Raw genomic sequence first — 11,940 nt, 5'->3', positions numbered from 1 at the left:
ATGAAGGTCTTCATCAGTGTCCTTCATCACAACTTGAAGAGACGTTCGCTCTATAACCCGTTTTATAAACCTCGTCCACAAAAACAAACGTACCTATTGGATGAGAGTCTTTGCTGTATTCATCTAAAAGACAAACAAGAGAAAACATCATAAAAACATTTTAATAGCATCTGGAAGAAAATGACATTTAGTCTCCTGAGTGGCGCAGTGGTCTAAGGCTCTGCATCGCAGTGCTAGCTGTGCCACTAGAGATCCTGGTTCGAATCCAGGCTCTGTTGCAGCCGGCCGCGACCGGGAGACTCATGGGTGGCGCACAATTGGCCCAGCGTTGTCCAGGGTAGGGGAGGGAATGGCCGGCAGGGATGTAGCTCAGTTGATAGAGCATGGCGTTTGCAACGCCAGGGTTGTGGGTTCAATTCCCCCCGGGGACCAGTATGGAAAAAAAATATATATGTATTCACTAACTGTAAGTCGCTCTGGATAAGAGCGTCTGCTAAATGACTAAAAATGTAAAAATGTAAAAATTGACATAGTGTTCACGTATAGTATTTCTTACCTTTTGATACCACTGATTTCCATACTGTCCTCTCATCATCCCCGATTAACTCCATCTCAATGTCAACCCCTGTGTTTCTCATAACCATCTTACAACAGCTTGGTGTGGTGTCTGCAGGTAATAGCTGAATCTTCTGTAGAAGGTCATATGGTGCAACGATTGAGACAACAGACAGAGAGAGAGAGAAAGAAATAGAATGATATTCCAGTTATTCATATATAATATGACAGATTCATGTCCTCAGCTTGCTAAAACTGCACCTCTGGATTGATGGAGGAGGAATGGGGATTCTTGACTGCAAACCAACTGTTCAGCTTTAAGGACCCGTTTGGACTTGACAGGACCAATTCTGAATATCCTTGGGACACCTGATGTTTCTCCCGGTCCCGAACAGCCTACAAAATGAGCAGTGTAGTAGTCAGTCTGAACAATGTAGTCTAATAATTCACACAACATGCAGCTCACTGAGCAATCCTTTTTTGTCAACATCAAAAAAATGGGTACACTATTTTACCCTTATTTTACCCTTATTTTACCAGGTAATTGATTGAGAAGAGAGTCTCTTTTACAGCAATGACCTCGGGAAGTGTTACAGGGGAAAGGGGATGATTGAGCCAATTGGAAGCTGGGGATGATTAGGTGGCCATGATGGTATGAGGGCCAGATAGTGAATTTAGCCAGGACACCGGGGTTAACACCCCTACTCTTACGATAAGTGCCATGGGATCTTTAGTGTTCACAGAGAGTCAGGAAACATGTTTAACGTCCCATGCGAAAGACAGCACCTTACACGGGGCAATGTCCCCTTCACTGCCCCGGGGCATTGGGTTCTCCTTCGAACAGAGAGAAGAGTGCCGTCTACTGGCTCTTCAAATGAATGAGACAGAAATAGATTTTGTAACTTTGTAATCTATAGATTTTCAACAACCTATCAGCTTTCCTTTAGTAAGTTTCAACATACTGTTGTCACTTCAATGATGGTGCCTCACCTCTTTCTGACTGGAGTTTCTGAGGAGCATGTACAGCCGTGAAATTACTGTTGCCTTTTTTACTGCCATATAGAGGACCACGTCACAGTGGACATCTACGTTCCAAAAAAAGATATAGCTCAGTATAACAGCGATAGCTGAGAACTTGGGATGGAGAATCTTAGCATGGAATCTGGTGACCTCATGCACTTCCTCAACAGACACTCCATGTTCCTCTACATGAAGAATCTTCATCTCATTCCTCAGGGAAGGGTTGGTCCCTGAACAACACAATAAAAAGGAGACAGAAAGACAAATATTGTATTATTCATCCAACTAAAACACAAAGAATATGCAGTATCAGATCACAGTAAACTCAAACTCACAGAATATTCATTTATTCATTCAGGAAGTGAAACTCAGTTACATGTAAATGTATTTCTGAATACTATTTCTTTATGGTTTTACCTAAACAGACAAAGTGTGGCAGATGAACTTCCTCCAGTTCACCTAACTCCATAGTGATGTCCAGCAATGGACCACCTTGTCCGTACTGCATGTCTTTCAGAAGTTGACTGTAGGGTTCCCAGTTCCTGAAGTGATACTTCAGAATGACATCTCTGTCACACACCCAGCGGAGCCCAGACACTGTGCACTCATAACGCCCTTTGGGTGTCCTGTGCCTGAGGGCAACAACAAGATATGGTAGAGAGGGTCAATCGTCAAATGGAGAGGTTGGATTAGAAGCCTATTCCCAAAGGTAATGGGGAAATACACTAGCAAGTGGAATGAAATGTTAAAAGTAGTTATTTTACCTGAACATTGTCACTTCCTGGACAGTGGATGTCAAGGGTTCAATCTGAAGCCAGTGTGTGGAGTCCTGAACAAGGACAAGCATGTCAGTTATACATATGGGGCCAGTTTCCTGGACACAGATTGAGTCTAGTGCTGGAATTAAAGCATGATCAATGGAAGTTTCAATAGAAAGTTATTTAAGGGCCAGGACTAGGCTTAATCTGTGTCCGGGAAACTGGCCCATTAACCAAAGTAACTAATCTAATGTACAGTGGGGGAAAAAAGTATTTAGTCAGCCACCAATTGTGCAAGTTCTCCCACTTAAAAAGATGAGAGAGGCCTGTAATTTTCATCATAGCTACACGTCAACTATGACAGACAAAATGAGGGGAAAAAATCCAGAAAATCACATTGTAGGATTTTTTATGAATTTATTTGCAAATTATGGTGGAAAATAAGTATTTGGTCAATAACAAAAGTTTCTCAATACTTTGTTATATACCCTTTGTTGGCAATGACACAGGTCAAACGTTTTCTGTAAGTCTTCACAAGGTTTTCACACACTGTTGCTGGTATTTTGGCCCATTCCTCCATGCAGATCTCCTCTAGAGCAGTGGTGTTTTGGGGCTGTCGCTGGGCAACACGGACTTTCAACTCCCTCCAAAGATTTTCTAAGGGGTTGAGATCTGGAGACTGGCTAGGCCACTCCAGGACCTTGAAATGCTTCTTACGAAGCCACTCCTTCGTTGCCCGGGCGGTGTGTTTGGGATCATTGTCATGCTGAAAGACCCAGCCACGTTTCATCTTCAATGCCCTTGCTGATGGAAGGAGGTTTTCACTCAAAATCACATGATACATGGCCCCATTCTTTCCTTTACACGGATCAGTCGTCCTGGTCCCTTTGCAGAAAAACAGCCCCAAAGCATGATGTTTCCACCCCCATGCTTCACAGTACGTATGGTGTTCTTTGGATGCAACTCAGCATTCTTTGTCCTCCAAACACGACAAGTTCTATTTTGGTTTTATATGACCATATGACATATGACATTCTCCCAATCCTCTTCTGGATCATCCAAATGCACTCTAGCAAACTTCAGACGGGCCTGGACATGTACTGGCTTAAGCAGGGGGACACGTCTGCACTGCAGGATTTGAGTCCCTGGCGGCGTAGTGTGTTACTGATGGTAGGCTTTGTTACTTTGGTCCCAGCTCTCTGCAGGTCATTCACTAGGTCCCCCCATGTGGTTCTGGGATTTTTGCTCACCGTTCTTGTGATCATTTTGACCCCACGGGGTGAGATCTTGCGTGGAGCCCCAGATCGAGGGAGATTATCAGTGGTCTTGTATGTCTTCCATTTCCTAATAATTGCTCCCACAGTTGATTTCTTCAAACCAAGCTGCTTACCTATTGTAGATTCAGTCTTCCCAGCCTGGTGCAGGTCTACAATTTTGTTTCTGGTGTCCTTTGACAGCTCTTTGGTCTTGGCCATAGTGGAGTTTGGAGTGTGACTGTTTGAGGTTGTGGACAGGTGTCTTTTATACTGATAACAAGTTCAAACAGGTGCCATTAATACAGGTAATGAGTGGAGGACAGAGGAGCCTCTTGAAGAAGAAGTTACAGGTCTGTGAGAGCCAGAAATCTTGCTTGTTTGTAGGTGACCAAATACTTATTTTCCACCATAATTTGCAAATAAATTCATAAAAAATCCTACAATGTGATTTTCTGGATTTTTGTTTCTCAATTTGTCTGTCATAGTTGACGTGTACCTATGATGAAAATTACAGGCCTCTCTCATCTTTTTAAGTGGGAGAACTTGCACAATTGGTGGCTGACTAAATACTTTTTTTCCCCCACTGTATTTATTCAATGTTACATGGAATAATTAAACTGTCTAACATGGAATGCTGGTATGACAACAGCTAAAATCCTGCATTCCTACAAGCAGAACACAGGACTGTCTATATCCCAGTATGAATGGTTGGTCAGTACACACCTGGCTTTCAGACTGTGTTTATATTACTAAAGCAGAACACAGGACTGTCTATATCCCAGTATGAATGGTTGGTCAGTACACACCTGGCTTTCAGACTGTGTTTATATTACTAAAGCAGAACACAGGACTGTCTATATCCCAGTATGAATGGTTGGTCAGTACACACCTGGCTTTCAGACTGTGATTATATTACTAAAGCAGAACACAGGACTGTCTATATCCCAGTATGAATGGTTGGTCAGTACACACCTGGCTTTCAGACTGTGTTTATATTACTAAAGCAGAACACAGGACTGTCTATATCCCAGTATGAATGGTTGGTCAGTACACACCTGGCTTTCAGACTGTGTTTATATTACTAAAGCAGAACACAGGACTGTCTATATCCCAGTATGAATGGTTGGTCAGTACACACCTGGCTTTGAGACTGTGTTTATATTACTAAAGCAGAACACAGGACAGTCTATATCCCAGTATGAATGGTTGGTCAGTACACACCTGGCTTTCAGACTGTGTTTATATTACTAAAGCAGAACACAGGACTGTCTATATCCCAGTATGAATGGTTGGTCAGTACACACCTGGCTTTCAGACTGTGTTTATATTACTAAAGCAGAACACAGGACTGTCTATATCCCAGTATGAATGGTTGGTCAGTACACACCTGGCTTTCAGACTGTGTATATATTACTAAAGCAGAACACAGGACTGTCTATATCCCAGTATGAATGGTTGGTCAGTACACACCTGGCTTTCAGACTGTGTTTATATTACTAAAGCAGAACACAGGACTGTCTATATCCCAGTATGAATGGTTGGTCAGTACACACCTGGCTTTCAGACTGTGTTTATATTACTAAAGCAGAACACAGGACTGTCTATATCCCAGTATGAATGGTTGGTCAGTACACACCTGGCTTTCAGACTGTGATTATATTACTAAAGCAGAACACAGGACTGTCTATATCCCAGTATGAATGGTTGGTCAGTACACACCTGGCTTTCAGACTGTCCCTGACTCCTGAAGGTATGTAAAAGTGAGAATTGACATTATGACTTACCTCAACATGTTCACAAGTCTTACAGCTCTGAGGAATCCCTGAAGTCAAAAGTAGTTGTTATTTAAAACGGATAATCTCATGTAATAATGAATTAATAAATATTAAACAGACTTGTAATAAAAATGAATGTAAGTGAGCAACAGTCTCAGAATGTACACTCATTATCATACCATAATCTGACATTAGTGTTATATTAATGAATGTTTGTGGAAGCAGGAAACAACATTGTTCTGGTCCATGTTTTGGAGATGTTGGGGGCCTGATTTAGAGTTAGATCATGATTGTGTTCCTTGCCTGGGATTCAAGAACGCTTTAATCGTATTTTGATTTTAAAACTATCAGTTAACACTCACTGTAGCTCCTCCAGTGACAGGCATGAGGCAAGAGGTCTTGATTTGAATACAGGGCTTTAATGCTGGTCAACCCGTGAGAACTGGTTTAAAGAAAGAAAAATACATTAACAAAATAATGCCATATGCATGTCTCACACATCTGGCGTTATAATCAAGCACATACAGCTAGACACTTTATGTATATTTTACACCAAAAAATGACGCACGTAAACACAAACACCCTCATAGCAAAATAAATAGTCAACAAACCTCATTGCTGCTTATCACACAGAGGTGCTAAACATCCTTTTAAATGTCCTTTATCTTCTTCTGTATACTTTCTTTGTAAGTATGCACTTAAACACGATAACAATGGAAAAATAATTCGCTTTTTGCAGTAAAGTTTCCTCGGTGCGTCGCTAAAGGCGCTCGGGTGACAACACTCGGGCGGAACCAATAATTAGTTCCGTCTTGCTGTAAACGTACAATTCAGAAGAAATTAAATAATAAAAAGTGCAAATACATGAAATAAACTAAAGTGCTAATACATGAAATAAACTGGCGACAGAGGCAGTTACAGAGGGATTTGTGTTGCATATAGAATATCATTGGTTTGTCTCTATGACATTCAGAGGCTGTGCTACAACTTTCTATAGCCGAGGAGACTACAGGCTGGCAGGAGCGCATTTCAACAACAACACTTCAACATCATGCCTATACAGTTAGCATTTATGCTATATAAAATTAAATCAAACAAATATCACTTAAAAAATGCCTTATTAGGCTATACAGTCATTCTACACAGCCTTTGAATTCACTTTTAGAAACATGAGTTTGGCCAGTGTTTGGTTTGAGAATCATGTGGTTAGCTAGGTATGCCTAATTTGTTAATTTAGCCTAGCAGATGCTTTATTGTTCCCATGCGCTAATCACAGTCAACACAAATCTATTTCGTAACAACAATATCATGGAATAAATTAGAAAATGATAGTTTCCCAAATGAAATAAAGTTACAAGTGCATAAAGGCCTACCTCATGATACGCGGCTGCTGTGTTAAACAACAACATTTATTTTTTTTGCAAATTCATTGATGATCAAATACTTCAGTTGTAACTGGTTCTGTTGCATTATTTTTTTTACAGTTTAAATACAACTTTAGCACTGTTCCAAAACTTAGACTATCCTCTTTCTTAACAACAGCCTGAATAGAAATCAAAACGTCTCCGGTGAACAGCCTGTATAGAAATCAAAACGTCTCCGGTGAACAGCCTGTATAGAAATCAAAACGTCTCCGGTGAACAGCCTGTATAGAAATCAAAACGTCTCCGGTGAACAGCCTGAATAGAAATCAAAACGTCTCCGGTGAACAGCCTGAATAGAAATCAAAACGTCTCCGGTGAACAGCCTGTATAGAAATCAAAACGTCTCCGGTGAACAGCCTGTATAGAAATCAAAACGTCTCCGGTGAACCGCCTGTATAGAAATCAAAACGTCTCCGGTGAACAGCGTGTATAGAAATCAAAACGTCTCCGGTGAACAGCCTGTATAGAAATCAAAACGTCTCCGGTGCTGCAGCGTGCGCTCATTCGTTGTCATGCTCTGTTGTGGTATTAAAATAGATTCTGCTTGTCTCCAGTCATGTAAAATGACAAAGAATTGCATGAAATGCCTTTTATAAAAGCTATCTTTTCTTCACCCCTACCATTGTCCGTGGTGGTCTGCGAATCCACAACCTTCTGGCTACTTTGCCATGTAATGTTTACAAAACAACGAACAGTTTCTAAAACTCCATATCTAAAGGCTGTGGTCTGTCCTAGGAGTGAGGGTAATTTGGGGTATAGGGGAGGGTCACCTTTTTTTTTTTCCCTCATGTTTTACAAATTCACATACACAGATAGACAGACACATAGAAACATTCCATTCCTTTTAATTTGATCTATGAAATGAATTTGACAGGGATACTGCACATCAATCAACATTTCAGTAAAGGTGTCAGATTTAGCCAGCTAGCTAGTTTTCAACTGTAGTCCCTGGGCAGGTAGATACAAAATAAAATGGCCCTAGCACTAACACACCCGATACAAAAAACCAAGGGCTTGATGATAAAGTTAATTAGTTGAATCTAAGGTGTTAGTTCTAGGACCAAAAACTAAAACATGCACCTCCTGGGGGCCCTGGAGGAGAGCTTTGAAAAAGGCTGAGCCAGAATAACGTCATTCAAATGAAGTCATTATTTGTTAATGAACTAACTGACACGTTGTAGTCCTACATCAGTTGTACAACTTCAGTGTGGACTTTACAGGTCCCTATGGCTGTGTTTACACAGGCTGCCCAATTCTGGGTTCTTTTCTTTCACTCATTGGCTTTTGACCAATCAGATCAGCTTATTTTGCCAGTTAACAGGAAAAATATCAGAATTGGGCTGCTTGTGTAAAACGCAGGTGATCTGCCTTCTCAATGAGACAGTCTGTTATCCTCATCACATGACCATGCTAATTAAAAGGCGCGATATGTAGCTTTGTGGGCGACCAGATCAAATTCACGTCAGTTATAGATCTGTCTTCTGGTTGAAAGCAGGTCTGATAAACGGTAGATCTGTTCTATGTGTGCTACTTCTATGCTTCCCATCCTTAAAGTGCCAATCAGCAGTTGAAACAATAAGAACACGTTATATCCGCCACTGTTTCTGTTAAAATCTGAGGGATGGGGGCTGGAGAAATGGAACCACTCTTAAATTCATAGACAGAGCTACGGATGCATGGACTGACCATCCATGATATCAACATTATAGTTTTAACCATGTTGAGGCTATACAGTGTTTGTTTACATGTACTTTGTTTACAAACAAAGTAAAACAAGCTTAGATTCTGGGTTCTGATGGGGTATGACAGTTGAACTGAGCTCATGAGGCATTTCTAAGTTAGATTCTGGGTTCTGATGGGGTATGACAGTTGAACTGAGCTCATGAGGCATTTCTAAGTTAGATTCTGGGTTCTGATGGGGTATGACAGTTGAACTGAGCTCATGAGGCATTTCTAAGTTAGATTCTGGGTTCTGATGGGGTATGACAGTTGAACTGAGCTCATGAGGCATTTATAAGTTAGATTCTGGGTTCTGATGGGGTATGACAGTTGAACTGAGCTCATGAGGCATTTATAAGTTAGATTCTGGGTTCTGATGGGGTATGACAGTTGAACTGAGCTCATGAGGCATTTATAAGATAGATTCTGGGTTCTGATGGGGTATGACAGTTGAACTGAGCTCATGAGGCATTTATAAGTTAGATTCTGGGTTCTGATGGGGTATGACAGTTGAACTGAGCTCATGAGGCATTTATAAGTTAGATTCTGGGTTCTGATGGGGTATGAGAGTTGAACTGAGCTCATGAGGCATTTATAAGTTAGATTCTGGGTTCTGATGGGGTATGACAGTTGAACTGAGCTCATGAGGCATTTACAAGTTAGATTCTGGGTTCTGATGGGGTATGACAGTTGAACTGAGCTCATGAGGCATTTATAAGTTAGATTCTGGGTTCTGATGGGGTATGACAGTTGAACTGAGCTCATGAGGCATTTATAAGTTAGATTCTGGGTTCTGATGGGGTATGACAGTTGAACTGAGCTCATGAGGCATTTATAAGTTAGATTCTGGGTTCTGATGGGGTATGACAGTTGAACTGAGCTCATGAGGCATTTATAAGTTAGATTCTGGGTTCTGATGTGGTATGACAGTTGAACTGAGCTCATGAGGCATTTATAAGTTAGATTCTGGGTTCTGATGGGGTATGACAGTTGAACTGAGCTCATGAGGCATTTATAAGATAGATTCTGGGTTCTGATGGGGTATGACAGTTGAACTGAGCTCATGTGGCATTTATAAGTTAGATTCTGGGTTCTGATGGGGTATGACAGTTGAACTGAGCTCATGAGGCATTTATAAGTTAGATTCTGGGTTCTGATGGGGTATGACAGTTGAACTGAGCTCATGAGGCATTTATAAGTTAGATTCTGGGTTCTGATGGGGTATGACAGTTGAACTGAGCTCATGAGGCATTTATAAGTTAGATTCTGGGTTCTGATGGGGTATGACAGTTGAACTGAGCTCATGAGGCATTTATAAGTTAGATTCTGGGTTCTGATGGGGTATGACAGTTGAACTGAGCTCATGAGGCATTTATAAGTTAGATTCTGGGTTCTGATGGGGTATGACAGTTGAACTGAGCTCATGAGGCATTTATAAGTTAGATTCTGGGTTCTGATGGGGTATGACAGTTGAACTGAGCTCATGAGGCATTTATAAGTTAGATTCTGGGTTCTGATGGGGTATGACAGTTGAACTGAGCTCATGAGGCATTTATAAGTTAGATTCTGGGTTCTGATGGGGTATGACAGTTGAACTGAGCTCATGAGGCATTTATAAGTTAGATTCTGGGTTCTGATGGGGTATGACAGTTGAACTGAGCTCATGAGGCATTTATAAGATAGATTCTGGGTTCTGATGGGGTATGACAGTTGAACTGAGCTCATGTGGCATTTATAAGTTAGATTCTGGGTTCTGATGGGGTATGACAGTTGAACTGAGCTCATGAGGCATTTATAAGTTAGATTCTGGGTTCTGATGGGGTATGACAGTTGCACTGAGCTCATGTGGCATTTATAAGTTAGATTCTGGGTTCTGATGGGGTATGACAGTTGAACTGAGCTCATGAGGCATTTATAAGTTAGATTCTGGGTTCTGATGGGGTATGACAGTTGAACTGAGCTCATGAGGCATTTATAAGTTAGATTCTGGGTTCTGATGGGGTATGACAGTTGAACTGAGCTCATGAGGCATTTATAAGTTAGATTCTGGGTTCTGATGGGGTATGACAGTTGAACTGAGCTCATGAGGCATTTATAAGTTAGATTCTGGGTTCTGATGGGGTATGACAGTTGAACTGAGCTCATGAGGCATTTATAAGTTAGATTCTGGGTTCTGATGGGGTATGACAGTTGAACTGAGCTCATGAGGCATTTATAAGTTAGATTCTGGGTTCTGATGGGGTATGACAGTTGAACTGAGCTCATGAGGCATTTATAAGTTAGATTCTGGGTTCTGATGGGGTATGACAGTTGAACTGAGCTCATGAGGCATTTATAAGTTAGATTCTGGGTTCTGATGGGGTATGACAGTTGAACTGAGCTCATGAGGCATTTATAAGTTAGATTCTGGGTTCTGATGGGGTATGACAGTTGAACTGAGCTCATGAGGCATTTATAAGTTAGATTCTGGGTTCTGATGGGGTATGACAGTTGAACTGAGCTCATGAGGCATTTATAAGTTAGATTCTGGGTTCTGATGGGGTATGACAGTTGAACTGAGCTCATGAGGCATTTATAAGTTAGATTCTGGGTTCTGATGGGGTATGACAGTTGAACTGAGCTCATGAGGCATTTATAAGTTAGATTCTGGGTTCTGATGGGGTATGACAGTTGAACTGAGCTCATGAGGCATTTATAAGTTAGATTCTGGGTTCTGATGGGGTATGACAGTTGAACTGAGCTCATGAGGCATTTATAAGTTAGATTCTGGGTTCTGATGGGGTATGACAGTTGAACTGAGCTCATGAGGCATTTATAAGTTAGATTCTGGGTTCTGATGGGGTATGACAGTTGAACTGAGCTCATGAGGCATTTATAAGTTAGATTCTGGGTTCTGATGGGGTATGACAGTTGAACTGAGCTCATGAGGCATTTACAAGTTAGATTCTGGGTTCTGATGGGGTATGACAGTTGAACTGAGCTCATGAGGCATTTATAAGTTAGATTCTGGGTTCTGATGGGGTATGACAGTTGAACTGAGCTCATGAGGCATTTATAAGTTAGATTCTGGGTTCTGATGGGGTATGACAGTTGAACTGAGCTCATGAGGCATTTATAAGATAGATTCTGGGTTCTGATGGGGTATGACAGTTGAACTGAGCTCATGAGGCATTTATAAGTTAGATTCTGGGTTCTGATGGGGTATGACAGTTGAACTGAGCTCATGAGGCATTTATAAGTTAGATTCTGGGTTCTGATGGGGTATGACAGTTGAACTGAGCTCATGAGGCATTTATAAGTTAGATTCTGGGTTCTGATGGGGTATGACAGTTGAACTGAGCTCATGAGGCATTTATAAGATAGATTCTGGGTTCTGATGGGGTATGACAGTTGAACTGAGCTCATGTGGCATTTATAAGTTAGATTCTGGGTT

General features: G+C 41.2%; 1 protein-coding gene and 1 long non-coding RNA gene across 2 annotated transcripts; both read right to left on the bottom strand.

Annotated features, from left to right (window-relative positions):
- Positions 1 to 57: 57 nt before the first annotated feature.
- Positions 58 to 1,806, bottom strand: LOC311114412 (NACHT, LRR and PYD domains-containing protein 1 homolog; the record flags this gene model as incomplete). The annotated part of the gene is made up of 4 exons (XM_084189668.1): positions 1,546 to 1,806; positions 817 to 951; positions 557 to 689; positions 58 to 123 (listed from the first exon to the last, which is right to left on the bottom strand). Coding segments are annotated over exons 1-4 (568 nt in total), but the record flags the coding sequence as incomplete, so codon positions are not given.
- Positions 1,807 to 1,997: 191 nt separating this feature from the next.
- On the bottom strand, positions 1,998 to 5,792 carry LOC311114416. Its single transcript, XR_014611106.1, has 4 exons — positions 5,727 to 5,792; positions 5,374 to 5,411; positions 2,340 to 2,404; positions 1,998 to 2,207 (listed from the first exon to the last, which is right to left on the bottom strand). It is a non-coding gene; the product is annotated as an uncharacterized lncRNA (long non-coding RNA).
- Between the last annotated feature and the right edge of the window lie 6,148 nt (positions 5,793 to 11,940).

The sequence above is a fragment of the Coregonus lavaretus genome (assembly GCF_964263955.1).
Source record: "Coregonus lavaretus genome assembly, contig: HAP1_SCAFFOLD_565, whole genome shotgun sequence".
Taxonomy (NCBI): domain Eukaryota; kingdom Metazoa; phylum Chordata; class Actinopteri; order Salmoniformes; family Salmonidae; genus Coregonus; species Coregonus lavaretus.
Note: the sequence above shows the minus strand (reverse complement) of the source record. Positions and strands in the feature narration are given on the sequence as shown.